A 25,679-nucleotide genomic window follows, 5' to 3' on the forward strand; every position below is an offset into this window, starting at 1 on the left:
CTGTAGGGCCAAATCCTATTGCAAAACCCCAATGGGCTTCAATGGATCAGGAGGTGGCCCACAAGTGTCTTTATGTAATAATATTCAGCATGATGCAAAAACTGAGCAGCTCTTCAGAGGTGTTTGCCTCATAAAAAGCGAAGAAAAAGGCTGTTGTGCCTCTGACAACTGAATTCACTGTGAATGTTTTTTCAGGATTTTAATCCTTCGCTGGTCCATTGACTTGCCACTAAGTTACCATGAGCGAATGATTCATGAACATGCTTTCTATAAAGTCAGCATGAAGTTCAGTGAAGCAAACTTCTTTTTGTGAGGTCAAAACCATTGCTTGCTCAGGAAGAACATGACCTATGAGGGAAGATTGAAAAAATTGGGTTTGTTTAGTCTGGAAAAGAGAGAACTGAGAGGGCACACAACAGTTTTCAAGTACATAAAAGGTTGTTACAAGGAGGAGTGAGAAAAATTATTCTCCTTAACCTCTGAGGATAGGACAAGAAGTAATGGGTTTAAATTGCAGCAAGGGCGGTTTAGGTTGGACATTAGGAAAAACGTAAGCACTGGAATAAATTGCTCAAGGATGTTGTGGAATGTCCATCATTGGAGATTTTTAAGAGCAGGTTAGACAAACACCTGTCAGGGATGGTCTCGATAATCCTTAGTCCTGCCATGAGTGAAGGGGACTGGACTAGGTGATGTCTCGAGGTCCCTTCCAGTCCTATGATTCTATGACTCTTGAGTCTAATTAGCTCTGTCATTAAATGCTGGAGAAACATAGGTCAAAAAGCATCTAGAACCCTTTAAGCAGAGTCCACACCCTTCCAATCCTATGATTCAGTGAAAAGGTACCAGTCTGATAATCCTGCAGTCTTCTGAGTATCCTCAGAATAGATATCTCACAGACCGTGCCAATGCACTTGGTCCCTGGCATACCCCATTGCCACTGTTTCTCAACCTGGCTCTGGTGGTACCACCTCTAGTTCCGATTCCATGACCCGTTGAGCCCTCAACCTTTCTGCTGAGACAGACATCAAGAAAGTCCATTTATAAGGTGGACATTTGCCAGCTAGGAATTGGATTAAGACTGCCAAATAGCCTTCAGTCACTATTGGACTGTAGTGAATCTGAACCAGGCATCTGAAGGCTTCATATCCCATGATCAATCCCCTGAGCTGTTCAATCCCCAATGAATCATTCTAGTGGTGCAGTAGCCCCACTATAGTTACGGATGAGACTAGCTTAATTTTTAATACCTGATTTTTCTAAGTTATGTAAAATCCACGTTTGATTGGATTGTCATGAAAATTGCAGTGCCTTCTGGACATCCATGGTAGACTTACTGGTCCAAATTTGAGGTCACTTGAACAAGGAGCTCTCTAGATATGGCCCCTTCCCCTCCAAATAATATAAGAATCATATCGTTTTGATATTACAACTTTTTTTGTTTTTTTTTGCACACAACTGAGGATCAATTTAGGGACTGATCCTCCCCAAACTGATATAACCTACTCAAGATTGATCTCAGCACCTACTGCCCCTCTGAGGAAGCAATATTTTAAAAGTTATTCGGGTTAAAAGTTGTCTCTACAACGTGGCTCAATCCAAGTTGACGAGCCAGAGAAAGTAAATGTGCGTATTTGCAGCAGGTCTGGGGCTCTGTTACAAGCCAGTGTTTTCAGGCAGACAAATCACTGCTCTACAGCCAAAATGCTTCTGAAATAAATGTAGTCAAACTTTACTAATTCTGGGTCACTGAGAATGAAAATGATGCTTAAAATTGTTGATTGTCTCTAGTTTTCAAGATATGCTATTGGGTCAGTATATACGACCCTTGACTTGGGAATGGCGGAGGATAAGTGAGTTATAAAGGGAAGGGATCTCAATTTAAACCAGAAATGACTAAAATACATCTTTGACTGGATCTATGAATAAATCTATGACTGGGTTTGGACAGTACTTGCTTTTTAGGCAAAACAATGAATGATGCAATCTGAAGCTGGTATTGCGTCATACGTGATATGAATTGCATCATGTTATTCCTAGAAGTCATGGATGATGCAATCATAACGAAGCTTACATCACTCTGCTGAACAAATTGCCCTATATCAGCTCTAGAAATCATACAGTGTCGTGCTCTCTTATTTGTCAGTGTTTGATTTTGCAAAGGGACACATTTCTGTTTAGCCAAAGTGATCAGAGATGCCTCGTACTTGTGTGAACAGTGCAGATAACTTCTGCTATGTTTGTGGTGAAGTGACTTTTGCATCACAAAAGCGCAGTATAACCACTATGGTTAAGAAAGCCTATCACCTTTATTTTGGCTGCAAAATTGGAGATCAGGACAACAGGTGGGCCCCACACATATGCTGCAACACTTGTGCAACAAATCTTTGCCAGTGGTTGAACAGGAAAAGGAAATCTATGCCTTTTGCAGTGCCAATGATTTGGAGAGAGCCAACAGATCATACCAGCAATTGTTACTTCTGCATGGTGCCTCCAGTTGGGAAAGGTGTGTCAAAGAAGAAAAAGTGGACTGTGCATTATCCAAACATTCCATCAGCTATACGCCCAGTACCTCACGGAGAAGGACTGCCCGTTCCTGATGCACCAGAATCATTCTCACTTGAGGAAGAGGATGAAACTTCTGGTCCTGAACCATCAATGTCACAGGACCCACATTTTCTCCCATCCTCCTCCTCTGAACCACACCTCATAACACAAGGTGAACTGAATGACCTTGTCAGGGATTTGGAACTACCCAAGAGTAAGGCAGAGCTGTTGGGCTCCAGACTACAGCAGTGGAATCTCCTGGCAGGTGATGTTAGGGTTTCCATGTTCCGTGACCGTCAAAAGGATCTTGTCCCATTCTTCTTTATGGAAGGTGATCTTGTAGCCTGCAACAACATCGATGGTGTGATGGCAGCCCTCAACATCGTTCACGATCCAGATGAGTGGAGACTGTTCATTGATTCATTGAAGACGAGTCTTAAAGCTGTTTTACAGCATAATGGCAATGTTTTGCCATCAATTCCAGTTGGTCATGCAGTCCATATGAAGGAAACCTATGACAACATGAAACAACTTTTGAGGTGCATAAACTATGACCAACATCAGTGGCAGCTTTGTGGCGATTTGAAGGTTGTTGCTCTCTTGCTTGGTCTGCAGACTGGATACACAAAGTACTGCTGTTTTCTCTGCGAATGGGATAGTCGTGCAAGAGATTCCCACTACATCAAGAAAGATTGGCCACTCCGACAGTCATTGGAGCCTGGGAGGAAAAGTGTTCTGCATCCACCACTTGTTGAATCAAGGAAGATTTTGTTACCACCCTTACACATCAAGCTGGGTCTGATGAAGAACTTTGTCAAGGCCATTGACAAAACACAAGCAGCTTTCAAGTACCTCCATGGAAAATTTCCAAGGTTAAGTGAAGCTAAGATAAAGGAAGGTGTCTTTGTTGGTCCTCAGATTCGTGAACTTCTTTGAGATGATGCATTTGACCATGCACTGCGTGGCAAGGAAAAGACGGCATGGAAAGCCTTCCAGTTAGTGGCAATCAATTTTCTCGGAAACAACAAGGCAGACAACTACAGGTTTTTGGTGGAAAACCTCCTCAAGGCATACAAAAGCCTTGGTTGCAACATATCACTAAAGATACATTTTTTGCACTCTCATCTAGATTTTTTTCCACCGAACTGCGGAGCAGTGAGCGACGAGCACGGCGAGCGATTTCACCAGGACATTGCAACAATGGAGAAACGCTATCAGGGCAAATGGAGCCCATCAATGCTTGCAGACTATTGCTGGACAGTGACAAGAGAGGTTCCATTTAATGAATACAAGAGACAAGCCAAGAAGCGCCGAGTAGACACTGAATAGGACTAAACTATGTACAGAATAGTTTTTTGCCTTTTGTTTCATAATAAATTTTATTTATATAACCCTTTTGCTGATTTTTAAAGTGTTACATAAACAGGACAGGTGAAATATTATCATGTAAAGCAACCATAAACACATGAAAAGACCTAGGTTTACAATTTATGATTAAAACTCTATTATCTACACAATATACATAGAGATAAAATGTAAAAACTTAAATATCTTAGAAACAGTAGCCAATCAGTTGTTTTAATTGTCATATTTGAATTCAGCACATCAAAATACATAATAAATAGCACATTTTATCTCTGAAGCAGATGACTTCTCAAAAATTGTAGACCAGTGAATTGGATAGCTCAAGGTGCTACGCTGCGGCAATTGAACCTGAGCAGCAGCCATATGCTGAGAGTTAAGAGTCCTGATTCCCACAGCTTTCTGAGAATTTGTGTGGTGCACACTGGGTGCTCTCTGCCTCCATTCCGTGCGGGCTTCTTCTGGAAGTTTTGCTCTGAGAGCACAGGTTCTGGTTTAAAGAACAGGTGCACTCAGCATTCTGGAATTACACGAGGCATTGCTGGTTAATCTTAACTCTGTATTAGAAAAGTTTTGGGGCAGTTAATATTTTATTAAAACAATCTGAACAGTTCTAAACCAAGTGCCTTTCATATTCTTAGTATGATCACTATGTTTTACATTTTTGTTTGTTATAGGACACTCATAAATTCTTTTTAAGCCTTTTGTAATCTTTCACAACCCTCAGCTATTTTGTTTGGAGGCTCTTTCCTTTCATAAAGCCTTATTTATTTTTTGCCTGCTGAGCCAAAAGGAGACTTTTAAGGAGACTGCAAGTTTAAAAGCAAAACTTGGGCTTTTTTGTTTCTGTTTGTTGCTGTACTAAACAAGATGAGATCCAGCCAGGGTTGTTATAGTAACTAAGATTTCCTCAAGAGAAGAGGAAAAAAATAGAACACAGATCCATTCATTTATTTACTTTAGACTTTCATTCAAAGTTACATGCTGTTCTGTGTAGATAATTTGCAAGGCACACAGTGTAGGTAATTTCAGTGGAAAACCCTGCCCCCCAAACCCCTATACTAATAATGAGCATGAATGGTTCTCCCGTATATTGAGCTGGCAATACTGGTTTATTGTGGAGCTTTGTAGGGAAAATTGGTTATTTTCCCTGGATCCTTTATTTATTATTCATTCAGTTGTCTTTGACTTTTCACCTCTGGATCCTGCATTGCCATATCAGATTCTCCTATTTTTTAGTTTCATTTTAATATTCCTTTCCTTTATGAGTATCAGAATTGTGTTGTCTGGGGTGGGGATGAATTGGAAAAAAATCAATTTTTGTCATGACAAAAAATGCAAAAGTCATAATTTTATCTCAGTTGCTCTCTCTCCCCACTTTGTTCCCAAAAGGGGCTGCATATGTTTTCATATACATGAGGTACCTTTTTATCTTAAAAAAAAAAAAAAAAAAAAAAAAATCAAACTCATTCAGGTAGGATAAACCCTTACTATGCACATGATATTGATAAAATTCTTATACTTGGTGGTGTTTTGATAGTTTGTTATAATTCCTAAATTATAGGGTTTTATATCTTTCCTGTCATTTCTAAGCACTTTATATAAAAGGAAGAATGCTCTACAGAAGCACTATCTACTGGAAGGATTAGGAAGATGGCACTGCCTCATTTTTTCCCTTTAGGAAGATTATGCTGAGAACCATAAGGGCTAAAAAGCTCATTTTTCTTGTTGTTTATTTAAGCAAAAGTACAAATAATTCCGCACAGTCCTTTTTTTATTTGTAAAAATTGTGGGATCTGTGACCGGCATTGACCACAGGACATATAACTAGCCGTACTCATAAGCATTTAAGGCCTGGTCTACACTACGACTTTAATTCGGATTTAGCTGCTTTAATTCGAATTAACACAACGAAGCCATTTAATTCGAATTAAAGAGCCCTTTAATTCGATTTCTGTACTCCTCCTTGACGAGAGGAGTAGCGTCAAAATCGGTATTGTTAATCCGAATTAAGGTTAGTGTGGCCGCAATTCGAAGTTATTGGCAATTCAATGTTATTGGCTACCTACAATGCAACGCTCTGGAAATCGATGCTACTACGGTAGCTTGGACGCACACCACCGAATTAATGGTGCCTAGTGTGGCCGAATACATTCGAATTTATAAAATCGGTTTCCTAAATTCGAATTATATAAATTCGGATTAATCCTGTAGTGTAGACATACCCTAAGGTGCCCATCGTTGTCATATCTAGACACTATTATGTATATTTTGTAAAGTAAATCAGTTCCTCTCCTCCCCTCGCTCACATATTAAAGCTGCTTGACTGTGAAAAGTTAAATCTCTGGATGATTAATTCCAGGAGGATCGTTTCATTATTTTTTAAATACCTTGTGGTGTGTTCCAGTTGTGTGTCTGCAGTTTTCCAGAGCCTGGATACTGACGTAATCCCTAGTCTTTGGAGCAGGGTGTGGTGTTTCTCTCCAGTACTTCTGCCTGTCCCAACACATCCCAGTCCCACCCAATGAACGGAGTGAACACACTGCTAGTTTAGGGTGACTTCATATTGCTGGAGTCTATCTTCATTAAGTCAGCAAACCAAACCAAGATCAAATATAAGTCCAGAGTGATTCTAGAACCTCCCAGAGAAAGTGGGCGGGGGGCAAGGAGGTTTCAGATAAGGCTAGTGCTTTCTGAAAAGAGACTTGAGTTTACCAGGTAATGTGTCTGATAAAACTTGCCTTAAATGAATATATATGGATGACAAAACATTTGAGTGACAGTGGAGGACACGAAGGCTGCTCTGTATTAACTTACAAATGCTCTGAATGCTCTATGATTGTCCGACTGCTGTAAGGGCTGTGATCTGACTCCTGGAGCTGAGTCAAAAGGGGCTGTTCCATAAAACAAAGACTAGAAATAAAATATCTCTAGGGCAAATGCTTCAAGGGCCATTGCAAGAACAATGGCTGGGCTAATAATTAGGAAGGGACTTCCTGCTGTGGCTCCAGCAAATTTGAAAGGCTTATTCTGCCAGGGCTGGGGGCTTAAGATCAAAGGGATACTAAATAGAGACCCTCTCTTGAGAGAAAGCAGGGTCAGTTGATGGGGGCTATTCAGGGAACAGGCTGAGACAGAGACAGTCTCTGTGGCAGGAGTCTGAAGAAGTTGGGGTACCTGGCTAACACTGTGGGGGGAGGGGGACAGGAATGGTAAGTGCTATGTAGATATGCCTGTGTTTAAGCTATTTTATTGTTTTCAAATCCTTGCTGTCTTGTGCTGTTTGGTGTTCTGACTATTAAGAATAAACAATACTTTGTTTTGACAAGGCTGTGTGGTCACTGTCACAATTCCCGAGGGGCAAAACTGCAGGTGCCTATCTGAAGTCAGACCTGCTGAGGTAATCCTGGTGAGCACAGGAGTCTGCAACCCAGGCTCTGGTCTAAGAGTTGGAGAATCGGGTGATTCCACCCCACGAGAAGCAGCTTGTCACCAGTGGAGATGCTCTCAGGCAAATCCAGAGCAGGGACAGCAGTGCAGGTAGCCCGGTAACCGTGACTGACCTCCACTGCAGAGCTTAAAGAGAAGAAGCTTGCTCTAGGGTTCACATTTCCTGAATTCTTTCTTTCTTCATGTCTCCTGAAATTAAACCTCATTAGGTGTCTTTGCAAAGACTACTCACTTTTACACTTGTGTTGAATCACTGCTGATAAATGTAAGCCAATGCGAAATGTAATACCAAGGCCAAAAATATGTGGATATATATGGAATTAGGTTAGTGTATGCAAAAATGGGCATTAATCCATCCACAACACATTTGCTCTGTAGAATGCTGGGATTGCCACTTTTCATTAATGCATTTATGTACTGAATGCTTGAAAGGCACTAGTCATTCATTTATTGCCAGTTTTGGGTTGGCCTAGCTGCTGGCATTTCCAAGAAAACAACAAAGTATTCTTTGATGTTTGCAACAAAAAGGCACTAATAATCTGCCAGCAATTAGCCCAGTTTATAGAAGAACAAGATTTGCTGGAATGATACTTGCCTAATTTTTGGAAGGACAAGCTTATTAATGTTTGTGAGGATCTATGATACAATGGGAAGGGCCATAAGTACCTAGGTAGATTATAATCAGATTTCATCATGTTCCAAAAAAAAATCTTTATTTATAAAGCATCCCTATCTAGAAATAATCGTTGTAACAGCTAGTGCAGGGATGTTCAACTAAACAAGCCTGACAGTAACATTTAAAAACATGAAGGTTCCTGCAGGGAATCCATCATCCAGGCAAATAATATGAATTGTCTTTGTTTTTAAATAAATGAGAAATATTTCCCTAGTCCGTTGACATTTTCTGCAGCCTCACTGCAGGTTTGGCAGGGCACTGGAAAAGCAGTGGCCTCCACTGAAGCCAGCCTTTACAGCCTGACTTGTTGTTCTGCATTTTGGATTAATTGAGTGGAGATTACTTTCCCCTTTTTATTACCAGACATCAAAAGAATTGGCCTGCGAGTCTCAGTCCAGTACTTAATTGCAAGATCATCCTTCCCCTTTAAATATGGGAATATATTCTGGAACCAATGGGACTTTTTGATTCAGCAATACATGAATATCAATACTTGTGATAATTTGAATGCATGAGATATTTAAAAACTGCCTTTTAGTGCAACATGAGGAAGTTGCTTATTTCTGTATGTGTTTATGTGTGTATAATGGGTGGGATTTTCAAAAGGCCTCGGCTCTCGCCTAATTCTGATCTCATTAACTTCAGCAATCAAACTCTCATTAACTTCAGTGGGAGCAGAAAGATGCCAACACTGATTCTGAAAATCTGGCCCAAATATGTATATAGACAATATAGTGGTCATCATTAAAATACCAACATTTGCCAACAGCTACCACATGTTGGTACCCAAGATAGCACAGTTAAATCAGTTCTGAAGTATATGAAAATATTATTGTATCTCAGATATATGGGGCCTGATTCTGATCTCCTTTATGTCGGTGTCAAGCAGGATAACTGCCTTGATTTCAGTGAAGGTACACCCATTTGAGAGCAGAAACAGCATTGACTTCAGTGGAGTTATCCTGCTCCACACTGATGTAGCTGAGATCAGAATCAAACGTGCTGTTTAATTATTGTTGGTAGATGTTGAATTTTTAAGGGTGACCACTCTGTGTGTGTGTATATATATGTATGTGTGTGTTTTCTTTTAATAATACAGATTAATTATATGGGCTAGTGCCTCTTACTGCAGTTCTTAAGGGCTTGAATTTACTTTACCGTATTTTTCAGTCCTTTAGTCCTTATGTAGGCAAAACTCCTTTTCACTTCAGTGGGTGTTTTGAAGGTGTCTGGAGTTCAGAGTTTGGTGCAAGGTATGAATTGATTCCTCATAAATGCACTGTCCATTGCACCTGAGTAGATCATTTTGTCTTCAAAAAAGTATTTCCCTAGCTGCATCATAAATCCAGCCTCCTTCATGAGATAGTAAATCAGATTTATCACGCTAATTAAGAAGACTTCAGCTGAACAGACTTTCTGATACCGTTTGTGCCAGCATTCCTTGTTCTTTTGTGTATCCCACATAATTATTAGATACTTGTACAATCAAAGAGGAAGATGCAGTCCCTGTCTCAAGAAGCTGATAGTATAAATCAAATACAGATACATGTGCTAAATGTGTATGTGTATATATAAAAAATACACCTCTCCTGAGGCTTGCATAAAGAAGTGTGTTTCAAGACTTGCACGTGGTCCTGTAACCTAGATTCAGAGCCTTCAGTCTAACGGGGTCAGTGCAGAACAAATGTTACTGATCATGCTTTATTGTGTTATGTATTTGCAGAGTCGTCTTAAAGAAGCTGTGCAGTTGCTGGAGGATTATAAACATGGGACTTTACCCCCTGGAGTCACTAACAAAGAGGTAATACATCTGAGCCGTTGTTTCCTGGGTTCCTCCTTGTGCATGGACAACTACTTTACTGAAGGAAAAACAAATTTCATGTATGTCTTTGTAGCCAATCACCAGTTTGGTACTTTCCTGGGTTTGTACTGTCATGATTACCACAAGTTATCATCTGTTGCTGATCTGTTTTTAGTAAGTGTTACTTTTTTAAAAATAAGTCCTTAATGATGGTACAGCTGATGATTGTCACAGTGCTGGGATCTCATCTGGCATTAGTTGTAATGCCAGTATAGGCTACTTCTGGAAGGAACTGGATGTCTTACATTAGCTATTCCATGTTCTTTTTGGCATTGGGCATCGTAACTTGGTGTGTGTCACATTAATACTAATAATTTAATAGCAATCATAGAACTGTAGGGCTGGAAGGGACCTTGAGAGGTCATCTGGGCCTTCCCCCACACCGAGGCAGGACCAAGAATCCCTAGACCATCCCTGACAGGTGTTTTATTTTTGTTTTTTTGTGGGTTGTTGTTTTTTTTAGGCATTTTAAAAAGTTTTGCTGAGCAAAATTCCACAAGAGGTGGTTTAAAAACCTGTAAAAATGTTAAATAAAAATTGTTATTAAAAGTAAGCATAACATTTGAGTTTAAAGAATTGTGTCGATTAAGAATAACATTCACCACCAGCACCATCACTACCCTCCCCAGCTCTCACAAAATGTGTATTTTGCTAGTTCTAGATGCTAAAAAATATGTTGCTTTCTTCACTAAGCTGAAGTCTCTCACCAGGCACATCACTATGTCCATGTATTGGCAGCCAGAGTTGTCTATAAACCCTGCTTCTCTGAGGGGTCACATTAATTGCTGATATAGCCTCACTGAAATAAATGCACTTACATTGTACGGCTCCTCCACCTATCTTGTCCTGGTTTATGATCTCACTGGGGCTTAGGTATGAGATAGGTGTCTGGACACCTAAGTGAGGCTGCAGTGTGTGTGGTTTTCTTCTTTGACATGGTTACTGGCCTAGTGGAAGGGGGATGCACTTTTGGCTTTTGACACAGTCCCAAATGACATTCTCATAAGTAAACTAGGGATGTGAGGTCTAGATGAAATTCTAGACGGTGGGTGCATAACTGGTTGAAAGAGTAGATATCTCTGGCTTGCTGAAGTCCTACAAGATAAACTAATACTTCTGTGAAACCCTTATCAGCTGTTCAAATATCCCAGCAAAAACCTACTATCAAGTCTTAGTCCAGAAAACATCTTGTTTTGAGGGAGCCGTTAAATTAATATCCCACCTGACTTTTTCTAGCGAGTGTTCAGTTTTGTGTTACGCTAACCCTGCCAGTATCCAAAACTGCTTTCTTTCCATTCAGTGGCTATTGCCAAGGATTCCCCGGCTGCAGCCAAAGGCATAATAACTGTGCTTAGTTTGTTTTCATTGCTTGGTGAAACAATTCCAGTACACGAAAAATGTAAGTGTAAAAGACAATCAGAAACTCTGTAACATCAAATATTTTCTCAATACATTTATTACCTCCTGGGCAGGGCTTTTAAAGAGAGATTTCTCCTTCTACTTAGATTCAGCCTTCTGAAATGGAACAGTCATGGACCGTTCCATCCAGAACTGACTTTCCTTAGCCCCTTACCTGCACTCTGCCCCTGCTTGCCATGACCCTCCTTACGAGGCAGATGCTGGAGTAAACACTCTTCATCCCCAGTTATCCTCAGGGGAAAGGTTCACAGCCTTGCAGCACAGTCTTTGTTGGGTTCAGAAGAAATTATTTTAGAAAGCTCAGCTGTTGCTCAATAGCATGAAACCAGGGTAATCTTAATCTGGAAATCCTCTAGAAAATGCAAGAAAACCAGCCAGAATTTTGCACAAAATCAGCCCTCTTACAGGCAGAGCAAATAGCCAGAGCTGATCCAGGCACAAAATAAGAAATGCTCAGGTGTTTTTTGTTTTTGTTTTTTTAAGTAGAACTATCTATGTAAAAAATATTACAGCTGCAAATTGAAGTGCTCAAAAGCCGGTGAAATGCCACAGTTCCAGTCCATGTCCAGCCTTAACTCTGCCTCTGGGCATATACATTATGATACAGTCTTTGGTTCCATTATTTGTTCTGTTGCTCTTGTCTGCATTAGCTGAGCGTGTGCTCCTGTCAACCCCATAGGCTGCTCTTTCCTAACCATGTTCTGCCACTACTCCCTCTTCGCTCTCTTGATACCTGTCTTTTGTGTTGTCATCCCTTCCTCCCACCGCTTCCCTTCCCCACTCCTCAGTTGCATCCGCCATCTCCACGCTTCTCCCTTTTTGTTCTCCCCTTCCCTTTGCCCATTCCTCACCCCCTCTGACCACCACAAATTCCACCTCCACTTCCTCCTCTGTGCAATATTTGACCCAGCCTCCATCCCCTCCAGTCCCATTTCCTGCACCCTGTCCCATCACCACCTCCAGCCCTTCCCTTTCAAGCCTTCTCCCTGTCCTCCTCTTCTCTTGCTCCCTCTGGAATACCCAGTGGTTGCACACACTGCATCTCAAAGATCACCATCATCCATGTTTTTTGGGTCTCCTTCTCCCTCTATCTCCTGGCACTTACAGGGACCTTGGATCCCCTCTCCTGACACTGTCGCTGCAGCTGCACTCTCACAGTGACCTCTTCTCCTCTCACATGCTCCACCTCAAGTAGTCCGCAAAGGAGTGAGGTGAGGTGTAGAGCTTCTCTTCTGCTGCTTCCAACCCTTACCACTCTTTCTTTCTCTTCAAACAACTCTCCGCCTGCCTCTTATCTCCACTCCCCCTTCATGTAGCCACCGTTTACTGCCCCTGAGTCCTCCCCATCCATCTTCCTCTCTGACTCCTTTGCGCTCCCTTTTTCCTCACAGCACAACCTCATCCTCGTTGTCTTCAACTTCACGTTGACTTGTTAGCTGTCCACTTACTCCTCCTACCCTCTTTGTTTGATCCGGAACGATAGATCTGCTCTCCTGCTCACCAAAATGACCATTAATTTAAGATTGTAACCTTTCCCCAGGGGCTTCCTAGGGAAAATGGACACACTCAAACAGGTGAAAAATGCATCTCATCTCCTAGTAGCTGCTAGACTACTGATAACCTCTCATGGGAAAAGAAAAATAGCCAAAAATTAGAGGAATGGTTCGAAAACATATGGGAGATTGTTGTTATGGAAAAACTCAATGCATCAATTAGGTTCCCAGCAAAATTGACAGAGGACAGATAGATACTTAGATATTTAGGTACTGTTTATTCAGTACTAAAAGTACTTTGATACTGCCAACCCCCCATCCCCCCAGCACACTTGTCCAATTATTTTGAATGTTAACATTCGACAGGCATGCAAGGTTTGATAAATATGAGTAGAGTCAGTCGTTTCACTCAGTTTAATAAAATCCCCAGAAATAACTCAGCTTGGGTGGCAGAAAGAGGCTCACTCTGTAATATGATAATACTCTGTTAAACAGAGAGATCTGATGATTATATTACTGCATAATGTTTCTCTAAACAAAAAGATCAGCTCAATGTTGTAATGATTAACACTTTAGATATTTACATGGCAATGATTTGTAAACCTGTTAAAACTTCCTAAATAATTACATTACAAAAATGTATCTTTTTCTTTCTGGGGAAAAAAAATCTAGTGGGTGGTTTGGGGTTTGCCTGGTATGTTGTTGGGGTTTGTTTGTTTTTTTGAACTCTGCTATGAAGTAGATACATGAACATAACATATCTGAAAATGTTTTGATGCAAGAGGCATCAGTTTGGGAATGAAAACTGTATTCTGAAAAGTTAAAAAGGGAAGCAATTAGAGAATTAGGCTTCCTGACGTGTCTCTTAGGCCTGTTAGGAATGAGTAGAGAGTTATAGACCTGTCTAATAGCTTAGAGAGACAGTGGTGTGATCCTTGCTGATGGGACATCTGTTCCATCTTTCTCTGTGTACAGAGATACCTTTGTGTCACTGAGAGCCCTACCAGATTTTTGTCCCACCTGAGTGTTCCTTGGCACCTGTCAGCTTTCCCTCAGCTCCTAGTTTAAACAGCCCCATTAGTGAGTTGGCAAAATCTTTTTCATTTGCATTCATTTCAAGCTTCTATGCAGTGAGAGAGAGGCAACATGTTACATGTAAAGTGCCCAATCCTGTGAACTCTTTGTTTGCAGATTTCCCCCTGGCTTCTTGGAGGGCCGCTGGTGGGATCGGGATTTTAACATGAAACTCTGGTGGCTAGTGATATTTGAAAGGCAATCGATGAAAATGACACACACACTTGCACTCGGAGCCAATTTGCAGCAGAAGGTGCAGACCGTAACGCATCCAATTTTAAACAGAGCAGCCCAGACTGCCTCCTCTGGGGAGCCTCCATTGGAACAAAAGCATTTTTGTTTGAAGGAATAAATACTTCTCTGAAGAAGAATGGCCGTCACAAAAATATTGGTGGACTGAATACAGCTGCATACTACTTAAAAGTGACTTTTTCTGCAGCCCATGAGCATTGCTGCCCAGACATCCTCAAACCAAAAAGCTTCACCAACTGCAGACATTATGATGTGGCTTTTGTCCTTTATTCCCAGGCTTCTTTGCATCATTTGTCTAATTTGTAGAACTGCATCTGTGTCCTCTATTTGCAAGAGTCCCTTTTCCAACCTGACCAACCGACCAGCACAGATTGGAAGAACAGATTGATGCTGGCATGTCAGCAGTGGTAAAAGTTGAAAGAAGCCGTACTTGATGGCTACCAGCTACACAGGAGAGATTTAAAGAATCCTTGTTTGACAACACAGCTGCTTTACTATTTTTATTATTGTGCTCCGTGCCGCACAAAAATGCAATGCAGGAAAAACAAGTGCTTGTCCCAAGGAACTTACAGTGTTTACTGGACATGGACAGTATTGCTCAGGCACTGTAAAACGTAGGGTGAAGGTCTCCTGTTGAAGGACTAAATTAGGGAATCAATGCTGTGAATGCTTTTTCGCAAATTAATTTAAAGAACTGCAGCATTCTTTCAACCCACCTCCCCATGATGCTAGACTTTGTTACTGAAATGGCCCACATCTTCATCTTTCTGTGCTAAAAGCTATCAAACTGTAACAACAAACCAGTAGAATCACTTCCCCCTAAACAACCTACCTGGTATGTTCATCAAAACACATCCATCCCATTGCGCCTTTTTGTCCTGGTGTCCCTTTCCTTTGAATAAATCTCTGAGAATGTCTGTGTGCTCTGGCATCAGCCAGGAACGTAAATTATTGCTATTTAATATTTGTATGACAGCCACATCCAGAGGTCCCAGTCAGGATCAATGCAGCGCCCAGCACAACAAACACCTAGTTACAGACTAAATAACAAGACAGACAGAAAACAGACCATGAAATTATTTGCAGCAATTTTATATTCCTCCTGAACATCCTTCCTCTCACTCTTGCCCTCTGTCGGTGTGCCACAGCTTCTACTTGTGGTCTCGCCACTAGGAGAGAACAAAGAGCCACAGTGTTAGTGTAAGTTTCAGTGCTGTACGACGGTTGTACATGGCTCACCGTGCATCACACAAGGACCTGCAAGATAAAGGCCGAAATACACCTTAATTCTGCAAAGTTTTTTTTGTACCAAGTTATGTTAGTGCAACCTTCTAGTATGGATGCGTTATACTGGCATAAAAAGATGCTTATGTTGCTTAACTTATTTCCATAAATTCACCTCCATGCTTGGTATTGCACCAATTTAACTATATTGGTTTCTGAACTGAGCTAAATAAACCAGTACAAAAAATGGTGTGTAGACCTGCCCTAAGTGACTTTTCCAAGATCACAGAGGGTGTCTGTGGTTGAGCAGTGCAATGAACCCAGGTTTCCAAAGTCCCAGGCTAGTGCCCTTATCACTGGACCATCTTTCTTCTCAAATTAAGCATGTGTGTGTCTGTGGAAACAGAACCCTAGATTGGGAGCTTGGTGCTCCCATAAAAAAGAGAAAAATCGTTCTCTCTTGCCACAGAGGGTCGGACAAGAAGCAATGGGTTCAAACTACAGCATAGCAGATTTAGATTAAATCTCAGGAAAAACTTCCTACCTGCAAGAACAGTAGGACAATGGAACTGACTGCCTAAGGAAGTTGTGGAAGCTCCTTCACTGGAGGTTTTCAAATAGAGGCTGGATAGCCATCTGTCTTGGATGGTTTAGACACAACACATCCTGCATCTTGGCAGGGGGTTAGACTAAATGACCCTTGTGGTCCCTTCTAACTCTATGGTTCTATGATTCTGGGTTCTGTGTTTTCTGTATGTTTGTAGGAAACTGAGCACATTGTGGGAGCTATGGCAATATAAATTGAAAAGAAATGTCTATGTATTTCTCATGCACCCATCATTGCAGTGTCTTGACATTGAGATAACAAAGAGACAGCCTTTCCCCTCACCTTTTTTTTATTTATTTATTTTTCATTTCACCACCCGGAAATCTTCACCCCTTTAACACAAGTGTGTCACTGAAAGAAATTGAATGAGCCACAGCAAGAGAGAAATGTGAGCTTTTGAAATGCATCCTCCTGGGTCTGGGAGAGAGACACCGTCCCGTGAGCACTGGCTGAGCATGCACTCTGGCATGTCCCTTGTAGCTTCTCACTCCTGAGCCTTTCCAAATGCAGTTTTGGCAACTTGTTGTTTTGAAACTGTTTCATTTCTTCCCTATTAAGCTCAGTGAAGTGAAAAGAGACTCACCAGTATAATGGGCATATATTTATTACTGTGCTCTTCCTTCAATCATGCTAGCAGCAGGAAGAGCCACTCATGCTGTCCCAGACACAGCAGAGAACAATGACTCTATTGAAGGCTAAACCGCATCCCTTTTGGAGAATAATAACTTTTCTTACCACTTTGATGAAGAGCGAAGAGGTCCATTTGCAGTAAACTGTACTCTTCCCCTCTCCAAGCCGCTATTTCTTACCTACATTTGATCAGAAGGCTGTATACTGGGTCTCCCATTGCTTCCCTTTCTTTTTGAGGGATGTTTTCTAACGGTCTGAGGACAGAACTGGGAGCGCCTCTCTCCTGCATTTTAATCTTAACTATGACACTCTGGCCCCGTCCGTACTGGGTGGCGAACAGAACCTGGAAGCAATGCCTAAAATCAGTTCCACCAAAACAAGATCCCAGCCAGGAAAATTAGTTCCCAACAGCCACCGTTCTGTGTGTGTAAATACCCCACTCCCAACCCTGATGCTCCATGTGTGACTCTTCCCTCTAATGCAGAAGGGGCACAGCTCCTGCTGGGCATCTTCCGCCATCCAGAGCAAGTGTGGCTTCCTTGATGGGGGAGGGGGCAAAGACTGAGCAGGCTTGGGAGAGGAATGGGCAGGCTGCCGTCTTTCACACGTGCACACACACCCAGCTTCATCACACGTAGGTAGGAAAAATAACACAGTCCCCAAGACGGTATTATGTCTTCTGCAAAGAATCACTGGCTGGCAGGAGTTTCTGGGGGCAGGGCCGGAGCAGGGCTGGGGTCCGAGCAGGGCTGGGTAGCACTTCCTCCCCACCCCACCTCCCTGCGGGGCTGTCCCGGGCCCTGCTGCACCCCTCCGAACGTTCCTCCACACCCCCCTAGGTGTTGTGCCCCACAGTTTGGGGACCAGTCTCGTAGACTCTCTGGTGTGCAGTCAGTGTTCCCTAGTGCACTTTAACGTAGTACTGTTTTAAAGAACACTACGTTAAAGCACACTGGGGAACTTTTAGTTCACACCAACAGGGTCTACCTGGACCAGTTAGTGCGCAACACCGTAGTGCACATTAGACATCACACCGCTAGTGCACATTACCCCACCAGGTAGATAAGTCCTGAGAGACAAGTACTGACACATGGAAAGTAGTACTCCCTCTGCCTTTCTAAGACGGGGTTTGTTGCTTTGATGCACATGAAAGCACCTGAAAACATACAGCCCTGTAGAACCACTGCTCCATTGGCTAGTGGGAAGGAAAAGGACTATAAGGCTGTCCAGTCCATATCTCCCTTTTTGATTTAAGTCCGAGAAAAAAAATCCAGGAGCATGGTGAACCCGTTGTGACGTGGTAACAAAATAGAGGTTGTGACAGAATACACCCCATATTCACACCCTGCACACTATTGTAATAATCTTTGTACAAGGTATGCTTTGTAAGGTATCATTGGAAAACTCATAATTTGCTGGTCAGTATTGTCCTGGTAAGATCTATGTGGCAACACTGTATGTGAAATTTATAAGATTCCCCTGTAAAATGTTATTAACAGATGTTCCAAACCCCACAGCCCTGCCTATTCAGAAGACAGGTCTGTCCTAAATGAAGAAAGGTGTGCTTGCCTTAATGTGCATTTAAGGAGTAAACAGAGTAATCAAACAGGAAGGGAAAACCAAGGAAGTTCAAACAGGTGGAAAAAAACAGCAGGGAATATCCTTCTACATAGACTCTCAGTCTCCTGGTTCTCAGCTGGGAATGTTTTTCAAGAGGGGGACTGAAACTATAAAAAGGAGGGACAAACACCCCAAAGCACACGTCTCTCTCTCTCTCCTTGCCCATCACATTCTCTGTACCTGAGAAGACAAAAGGAAACAGCCATTGGACTTTGCAGGAAGGGGTCCTGACCTGAAGATTTTGGTCAGTAATCTTACTGGAAGCATTTGGTGGGAAATTTTGCTTGAATCTAGTATAGTTTGTTAAATTAGGCAATAGTAAGCGTTTGATCTTTATTTTTCTTATAACCATTTCTAACTTCTATGCCTCTTTACTTATACTCACTTAATATCTCTCTCTATATAGTTAATAAACTTGCTTTGCTATTTTATCTAATCCAGTGTGTTTAAGTTGAAGTATCTGGGAAACTGTTTAAGGTAATAAGCTGTCATATTATTCCTTTAAAGGAATAACGAACTTAATATATTTGTCCAGGAGAGGGCTGGGCAGTACAGGACAGACATTTCTGGAGGAAGATCCAGGACTGGGATTGTGTTCGGATCACCCTGCTGCATAACCAAGACTGGTAAGAGCCAGGGTGTAGCTGGCAGGGTGCAGTTACACACAGACACTCAGTGTGTGGCTTTGCTGCTGGAAAGCTGTTTGTGAGCGGCCCAGGTAGGAGCTACTACAGCAAGGCATTGTAAGGAACCAAGGGTTGCAGGGTGAGGGTGACACAGCCCCTCACTGATCTGGATTGTGCCCTGTTATGTCACACAGATGCCCCTTGAAAATTGAAGTCCACCTTTGACAGCTGCTGGCTGCCACCGACAATAATGACCATAACCAAAGCTTTCCATTCCTGCATTACCTTCCATTTGAGGATGTCTATAACAGCTTTATAAAAGATCATCCGTGAAGCCTGTCGCAATCCCCAGAAGGTCCATTTTATAAATGGATAACTCAAGAGCAAAGAGCTTAAGGCCCAAATTTTCAAACTTGGGTGCTATGACACTTAGGCCCAGATCCACAAAGCTATTTAGCGCCTAACTCCCATTGACTTCACTGGGAGCTGGACACCAAAATACCTTAGGAGTCTTTGAAAATCCCAGCCTAAGTAAGTCAGGCACCCAACTCCCATGAATTTCCTTGTAATTTGGTGGGTCCGAAGCACTTGCAACCCACATGGAAGTCCATGGGGGTTGCAGGTGCTAACCATCTCTGGGTATTAAGCCCTACGTCTCTCAAGTTGGGCACTCCCTTGCCCCATTTTGAATGTTTGGGCCATAGTGACTCTCTGGCAGACCTGGGGCACCTTTTGACCCCTTGACTCTAACCACTTGACAACACTGATGTCCTGTTTGATTCGTTAATGTATGTACTAGCACTAAACAGAACCACTTCTTAGCAGGTCCTTGCTGTCGGCTTGAAATATTTCTCAGTGAACTTCCAAAGCAAAGTGAGCAGCACCCTGTAGGGACAATATTTCTCCTGCTGGGAGTTAAACAGTTTTTTTAAGGGGTTGGGAAAAAGAACAATGACAGGAGATGCTCTTGTACATAAAGCAAGCCCTGATGTATCACACATTCCAGTCGCTGTGCTGAAACACGCGGAATTCAGTGTGGGATAGATAATCCGAGCTTTGCTTTAGTAAATCTTTTGCAGTTTCCAGAGTGAGAAACAACTGGCACTTGCTGACTGGGTGCAAACTGCAGACTGCTATCTCGTTAGCATCGAAGTTTTGTGGGAGCAGGCAGGATCTTGCGAAAGGATGAGAAAACCTCCTGTTAGAGCAAGAAAGAGGCTAGCAGGGTTCCAAATGAGACTTTTATGTCATTGTCCAGAGAAGCAGAGACAATTACTTAAAAACTACTCACTTCTTTCTAGTGATTCACTCTTAAGCCTTGTCTATACTAGGGACATTTTTGCAAAGATTTATCACTGTTGCCAATTCCAGTGTAGATGGACTGCTTGCAGCATTTAAAGCATGTATCCTCTGAGCCTACGTAGGGTGGGTCTTTCCTTGCTTATGCAGGCTGGCAGTTCATCTACAGTCGGTCTCCAGTGTTGCTAACTCTGATTTGAGCAACAATGAGAAATTTTTGCCGAAGTTTCCTAGAGTAGACAAGGCTTCAGCATGTGAACAGAAAATAATCCAGTCTCAGATCCATGGACTCTACATGTTACTGCAGTTAGTGAAAGGAGAATTATTCCCTTCAAATTGCACAATTAACACTCATATTTTTACAATCAGATCTGTTAACGGATAGGTTTGGGGTTGAAGCATCCTCTATATTTTTTAATTGAAGAGTTACTTTCAAGTGTTCTCTTATACAGTGGAACTTGTATTAATTTAGGTGGAATATATGGGCTAAAGGTATAAACATAATTCAGTTACTGTCCCACATTAAACAATGTTAAACAAGGTTTGGGGTTTGGTATAGAGACTTCAGCTTGCTTAGTGCCATGGTAAATACACCATTCAAACTCCTTTTAACTTTTTTTTATTAAAGATAAAGAAAGGAAAGAAAAACAGTTAAAAAGAAAAGAAATGGAAAGTATTGAGGCTTTCATTTTTTGAACAGCATCCCTTGTTCCCTTTCCCTTTAGCTGGAGAGAATTTTACCCCCCCCCCGCCCCTTTGTCAGACAGTCTCTTGGGGTACGTCTTCACTACCCGCCGTATCGGCGGGTAGCAATCGATTTATCTGGGATCGATATATCGCGTCTCGTTAAGACGCAATATATCGATCCCCGAACGCGCTCACCGTCGACTCCGGAACTCCACCAGAGCGAGCGGCGGTAGCGCAGTCGACGGGGGAGCCGCGGCCGTCGATCCCGCGCCGTGTGGACCCCAGGTAATTCGATCCAAGATACTTCGACTTCAGCTATGCTATTCGCGTAGCTGAAGTTGCGTATCTTGGATCGATCCCCCTCCTCCAGTGTAGACCAGCCCTTAGATGGTATCAAAGACGGTAATAACGGTCCTGCCGGGGAAGAGAGGAGAAGTGAGTTGAGATGGGCTGGAGCTGCTGTTGTTAAAGTCGGATCCTGTTTCATCCCAGGTGGTGGTTGGGATTCAGCTGGAGCTGGGAGAGGTGGTGATGTCATCTGGGACCCTCTCTCTGTCCCAGTCTGGTCAGGACATGTCTCAGGATCAGGATGACGAAGGCCTAGGGTCCCAGGAGGTGATGGGGGTGGCAGCCATGATGGTGAAGCTTGCTCCAGTAGCCAATTTTTCTCCTTAAAGTCTCTTAATTTAAGGTCTCGCAAAGGGAATGGTTGGTGGAATAGCCCATCCCCTCATTATTTTGTCAACCAATTAGGCCATTTCTGACGCATGAATTTTGGTTCGCTGATTTTTTTTCTTCCCACTTTTTTTGTTTATCAAGCATGATTTTTAACACCGTCCATTAGTTACTTTAGTTAGTAGGCCTTTATGTTTGGACTAATTTTAATTATTTTGTCTCCTTTTCATACCTTTGCCTATCAGCATTTGTCGTTCTAGGTTATTGTGACATTTTGTGAACTTTTATGTACTTTATCCAGTTGGGCTCACAATTAGGGCAAATGTGTCGGCCCAATTATTACAACGAACCCCAAGTGAGTAATGCTCCTGTTTAACCAAAGATCAGTTACCATTCCCCTGGGGTTACTTGGGTTTGTGTCTCCTCACTGTGCTCTGGGTCTTCCAAGCCTGTGACAAAGCCTTGCTGCTAGAGACATCCAGCCTTAAGGAAGTCAGTAGGCAGGAGAGCTGCGTGGTTGCACTCTGGGGTTCGTGGAGCTTTGTGGCATTGCTAGAGCTGGTTGGGAGGATGCATCCAGCCAGCTTCATTATCTGCTGCTAAGCTCTGTAGGACCACAGCTGCAGAGCAGCTCTCTGCAACTTAAGATCCTTTTCTACAAGTCTCCAGGGAGCCCAATTATCTGATGGGTTTGGGTGTTATCCCTTCCAACTTTTGAATAATCACAGTAGAAACTCCTGGGGATGTCTTACGTTCACATGTTCCTGTTCTTTACACAAATCGCTGGTGCGTCCGTCACAAAGTAGTAGGGTCCCTGCTCTTGGAACTGAAGGGAAAATAGAAACTTGGAAATCATGAATTAAAAAGTACTAATTTGTCATCAACTAGTTTGAGAGCGATTCGACTATAATCTTGGAGCACTTGCAAATGGCCCCTGGAGCCAGTTCCTTCGCAGTGGCGAAGCGTGTGTCAATGAAACAGGAGGGAGACCTGTCATCCTAAAAAGTTGCAATGGCCATAGGCTGAGCTCCTTGTCTGCCACTGCCCGTTTGGGTTGCTGCACAGAAAGTGAAGTCTTTTAAAAACGGTTCGGTTTGCTCTGGTTTTGTTTTGTTTTTTACTTGATGTTTCTTTTGTGTAAATCCAAGTTTGAGCAAATTTGCTACTAATACCAAAACTGGAGGGGTAGCAAACACTTGGAGGGGGACACAAACTGCAAAGTGGCTAGTGTGACAGGTATGGCAATTTCCTGCAATATTCTGGGTAAACCTTAATGGATTAAGTTTAAGTACTTTGGGAGTACATTGTATTAAAAATACAAATGGTTATGTATTATTTTGGGATTGCACATAATGTCTCTAGGGGGCAGTCATGACTAATGTAAACCCTGGGAAGTGTTAAGAGCTTCAAAGAACTATTTGAAACAATGGCCAGACAAGAACGAACTTTTAAAGTGAAGTGGGTTTTCCAGGAAATCTCCAGGGGGAAGTGTATGCAAACGTAAACTCCTCCATTTGTGCAAGAATTCAGCTTTTAGAAGCTTCGCCCTGAGGAGGGAACCTTTGTCTGCTCATCACCTGTTACATGAGGGCAAGATCAGAGGCCCAAACGATATAAAGGAGAGACTCACAGATTCATGGGTGTTCTTGTTCTGAACAAAAGGTGTTACGAACTTGTAGCCACAGTAGAGCCCCTGGGTTTGAAGGATTGACACCTGCCAGAGCTCTTGTTGGAGTTGGGGTGATCTCTGGTAAGCTTATTAGCATGTGTGTAGGTTCTTCTATTGTTTCAATATGCTTTCTCTGTCGTGCTTTCCCCTTAAGAATAAATGTGCTTGCTTAGAAAGAGTGGTGTGGTAACTGTGGGCAATTACTCTGTTTATAGCCTCTGTGGAGAAAGCGAAGCAGGCCTGCTTAGGCAGTCTGACTTTCTGGGGAACTCTCAGTGTAAGCAGGGAACTGTGCAGCCTGGAAAAACCCTGGTCAGGAGGGAGAGAAATGTGGGTCTCCGCTCAAGAGAGAGGACAGCTGAGGATCTGGGAGCCTAGAGTGGGTGACCTTGCTGAACCATGAAGGGGAAATTCAGGTGTGGTTGCTCTGAATGGTGACACATAGAATTATATACTATGTTATTAATGTACAGTAACTCCTGTGGGAAATAGGAACACCTGTGGTAGGAGACTGCCCAAAAGTAGCCCCTTATTTAGAAACCATGGGCTGATTCAGACAAGCATAAATCTGGGATAACTCTACTTACTTTAGTGCAGCTGCTTTGGATTCACAGTAGGGTAAATGAGATCAGAATTTGGCCCTCCATCTCTAACATGGCCAGAGAAAGTGTGAATGGAATCCCTAGCTAAAACAGAGACCTGCTGTCAGCAGCCAGCCACTGGCTGGCAAAACCAACTACTCACAGTGTTGAATCTATTGGAAAAATGTTGTAGACTTGCTGAAAACAGAAAATGAATTAGAGGATAAAAAAAGTGAAAATGAGCTGGCAGAATCTTTAGGTGACTCATCAGGTGCATCTTGTAAAGTCTGTTTCTGGGAAGCGATGGGATAATCCAGTGTTCTGACAATATTTGCTCTGCAGCAAGGAAATGCAGAAATATTGGGACCAGTTAGTGAAATTAGATATCTTGACCAAAATGCCCATGGAACCTGCTCAGAAACTGTCCTTCCTTCTCACAGACTGTTTTTTCACTAGTGCATTTGAAAACAGAGTCAACTGAACAGGGACGCTAAAGGCCAGTTCTCTGCACCCATGCCTAAGGTCATGCCAGAAAATACATTGTCTTTGCTGTATAATGCATTTAGAAGAGGTAGAAACACACAGTAGAATTCCATTTTGACTGAAGGTGTTTTTTGTTTAATATTCTGAAGGTCAGTTATTGTCTTTTATACCATTCTGTATATACTGTATTAAAGAGGCTGCATGGGCCAGTGCGTAGGACGCTAGCCTGGGATTTGAATTCATCTTGGTTTAATTCCTTTCTTTGCCACACACTCCCTGTGTGACCTTGGACAAACCACTTACTTTCTCTGTGCCTCAGTTTCCCCTCTATACAATGGGGAACTGCCCTACCTCACTGTGGTGTAGTGAGGATAAATACACTAAAAATTGTGAGGGGCTCAAATACCGCAGTAACGGACATCAATAGTTGTTCCAGATTTACACCTTTGTGAATGAGATCGGAATCTGGGTGTAAATAATTACTAGGTAGTAGGGACTGCTGATAGCTATGGGCCAATTTCTACTATGCTTCCTCACCTGGAGGTAGTACCTTACTCCATGAATCTTCCCATTGAAACATACTCCTCAAGGGCCTTGATCCTGCAACAAGTCAATGCAAATTTTTCCATTGACTTGAATGGGAACAGGACCAAGCCCAACGTGAGAGAGGGTGGCAAAATCCTATATCTTACATTAAAAAATTCCATACCTTAAATGACTGAACCACCAAATTCTGCACAAAACAAGTCTATGTTGGATATTCTTTTCTCTCTCTTACTCTCGTCCTCCTTCCCCATTCCTTTCAATTATTTCTAACATCCTCTTGTTTCATTTTGTCATAAAGTGGATTGTAAGCTGTTTGGGACAGGGACTGAGACTTTTGCAATGGGGCCCTGCCTCTGATTTGGGGCCTTTGTGTGCTACAATCAATAATAAAAACATGTATTTTATGAATATTCATGGCACTTTCCTTTACAGTGAGCATTCTTCAATGAAGAAGATTTTCCTTGCACAATTGTTTGTGGAAAAGTGAAAACTGGGCCCCTCATCCTGTTGAAGCTAATGCACCGTTTGTATTTGAATGAATGTTTGCAAATACCTCACTGCAGTGTTTACTCACCTTAGAGTGGCATGCCCTCCAATGACCACTGACTTCAGTGGGAGTCTTGGAAGCTCATTCAAGGTATTATTGTGCTAATCATATGCTCAGATGTGTACACAAAAGAGTAAAGAGGGCAGTGTTCCTCATCTCAGAAGCTTATAATATAAGGTCTGAATTCTGCCATCCTGTCTTACGTTGAGCAGTGTCTTCCTCTTCAGGTGGTGTCATTGATTTCAGTAGAACTACTGGCTCTGATACGGTACTACTCAATGTGGGTAAAGGTGGCAGAATAGGGCCCTAAATAACAGTCTCTGACATCCAGAGGAAAGTTCTTAGAGCGAT

General features: G+C 42.3%; 1 protein-coding gene across 1 annotated transcript in view; it reads left to right on the forward strand.

Moving 5' to 3' along the window:
* The window catches only part of SFXN5 (sideroflexin 5), a 181,564-nt gene that overhangs the window by 32,395 nt on the left and 123,490 nt on the right, over positions 1-25,679 (forward strand). The window contains exon 3 of the mRNA XM_065404998.1: positions 9,759-9,836. Coding sequence (XP_065261070.1) covers positions 9,759-9,836 — 78 coding nt within the window. The remainder of the gene's footprint in view (positions 1-9,758; positions 9,837-25,679) is intronic.

The sequence above is a fragment of the Emys orbicularis genome, chromosome 5, assembly GCF_028017835.1.
Source record: "Emys orbicularis isolate rEmyOrb1 chromosome 5, rEmyOrb1.hap1, whole genome shotgun sequence".
Lineage (NCBI taxonomy): Eukaryota > Metazoa > Chordata > Testudines > Emydidae > Emys > Emys orbicularis.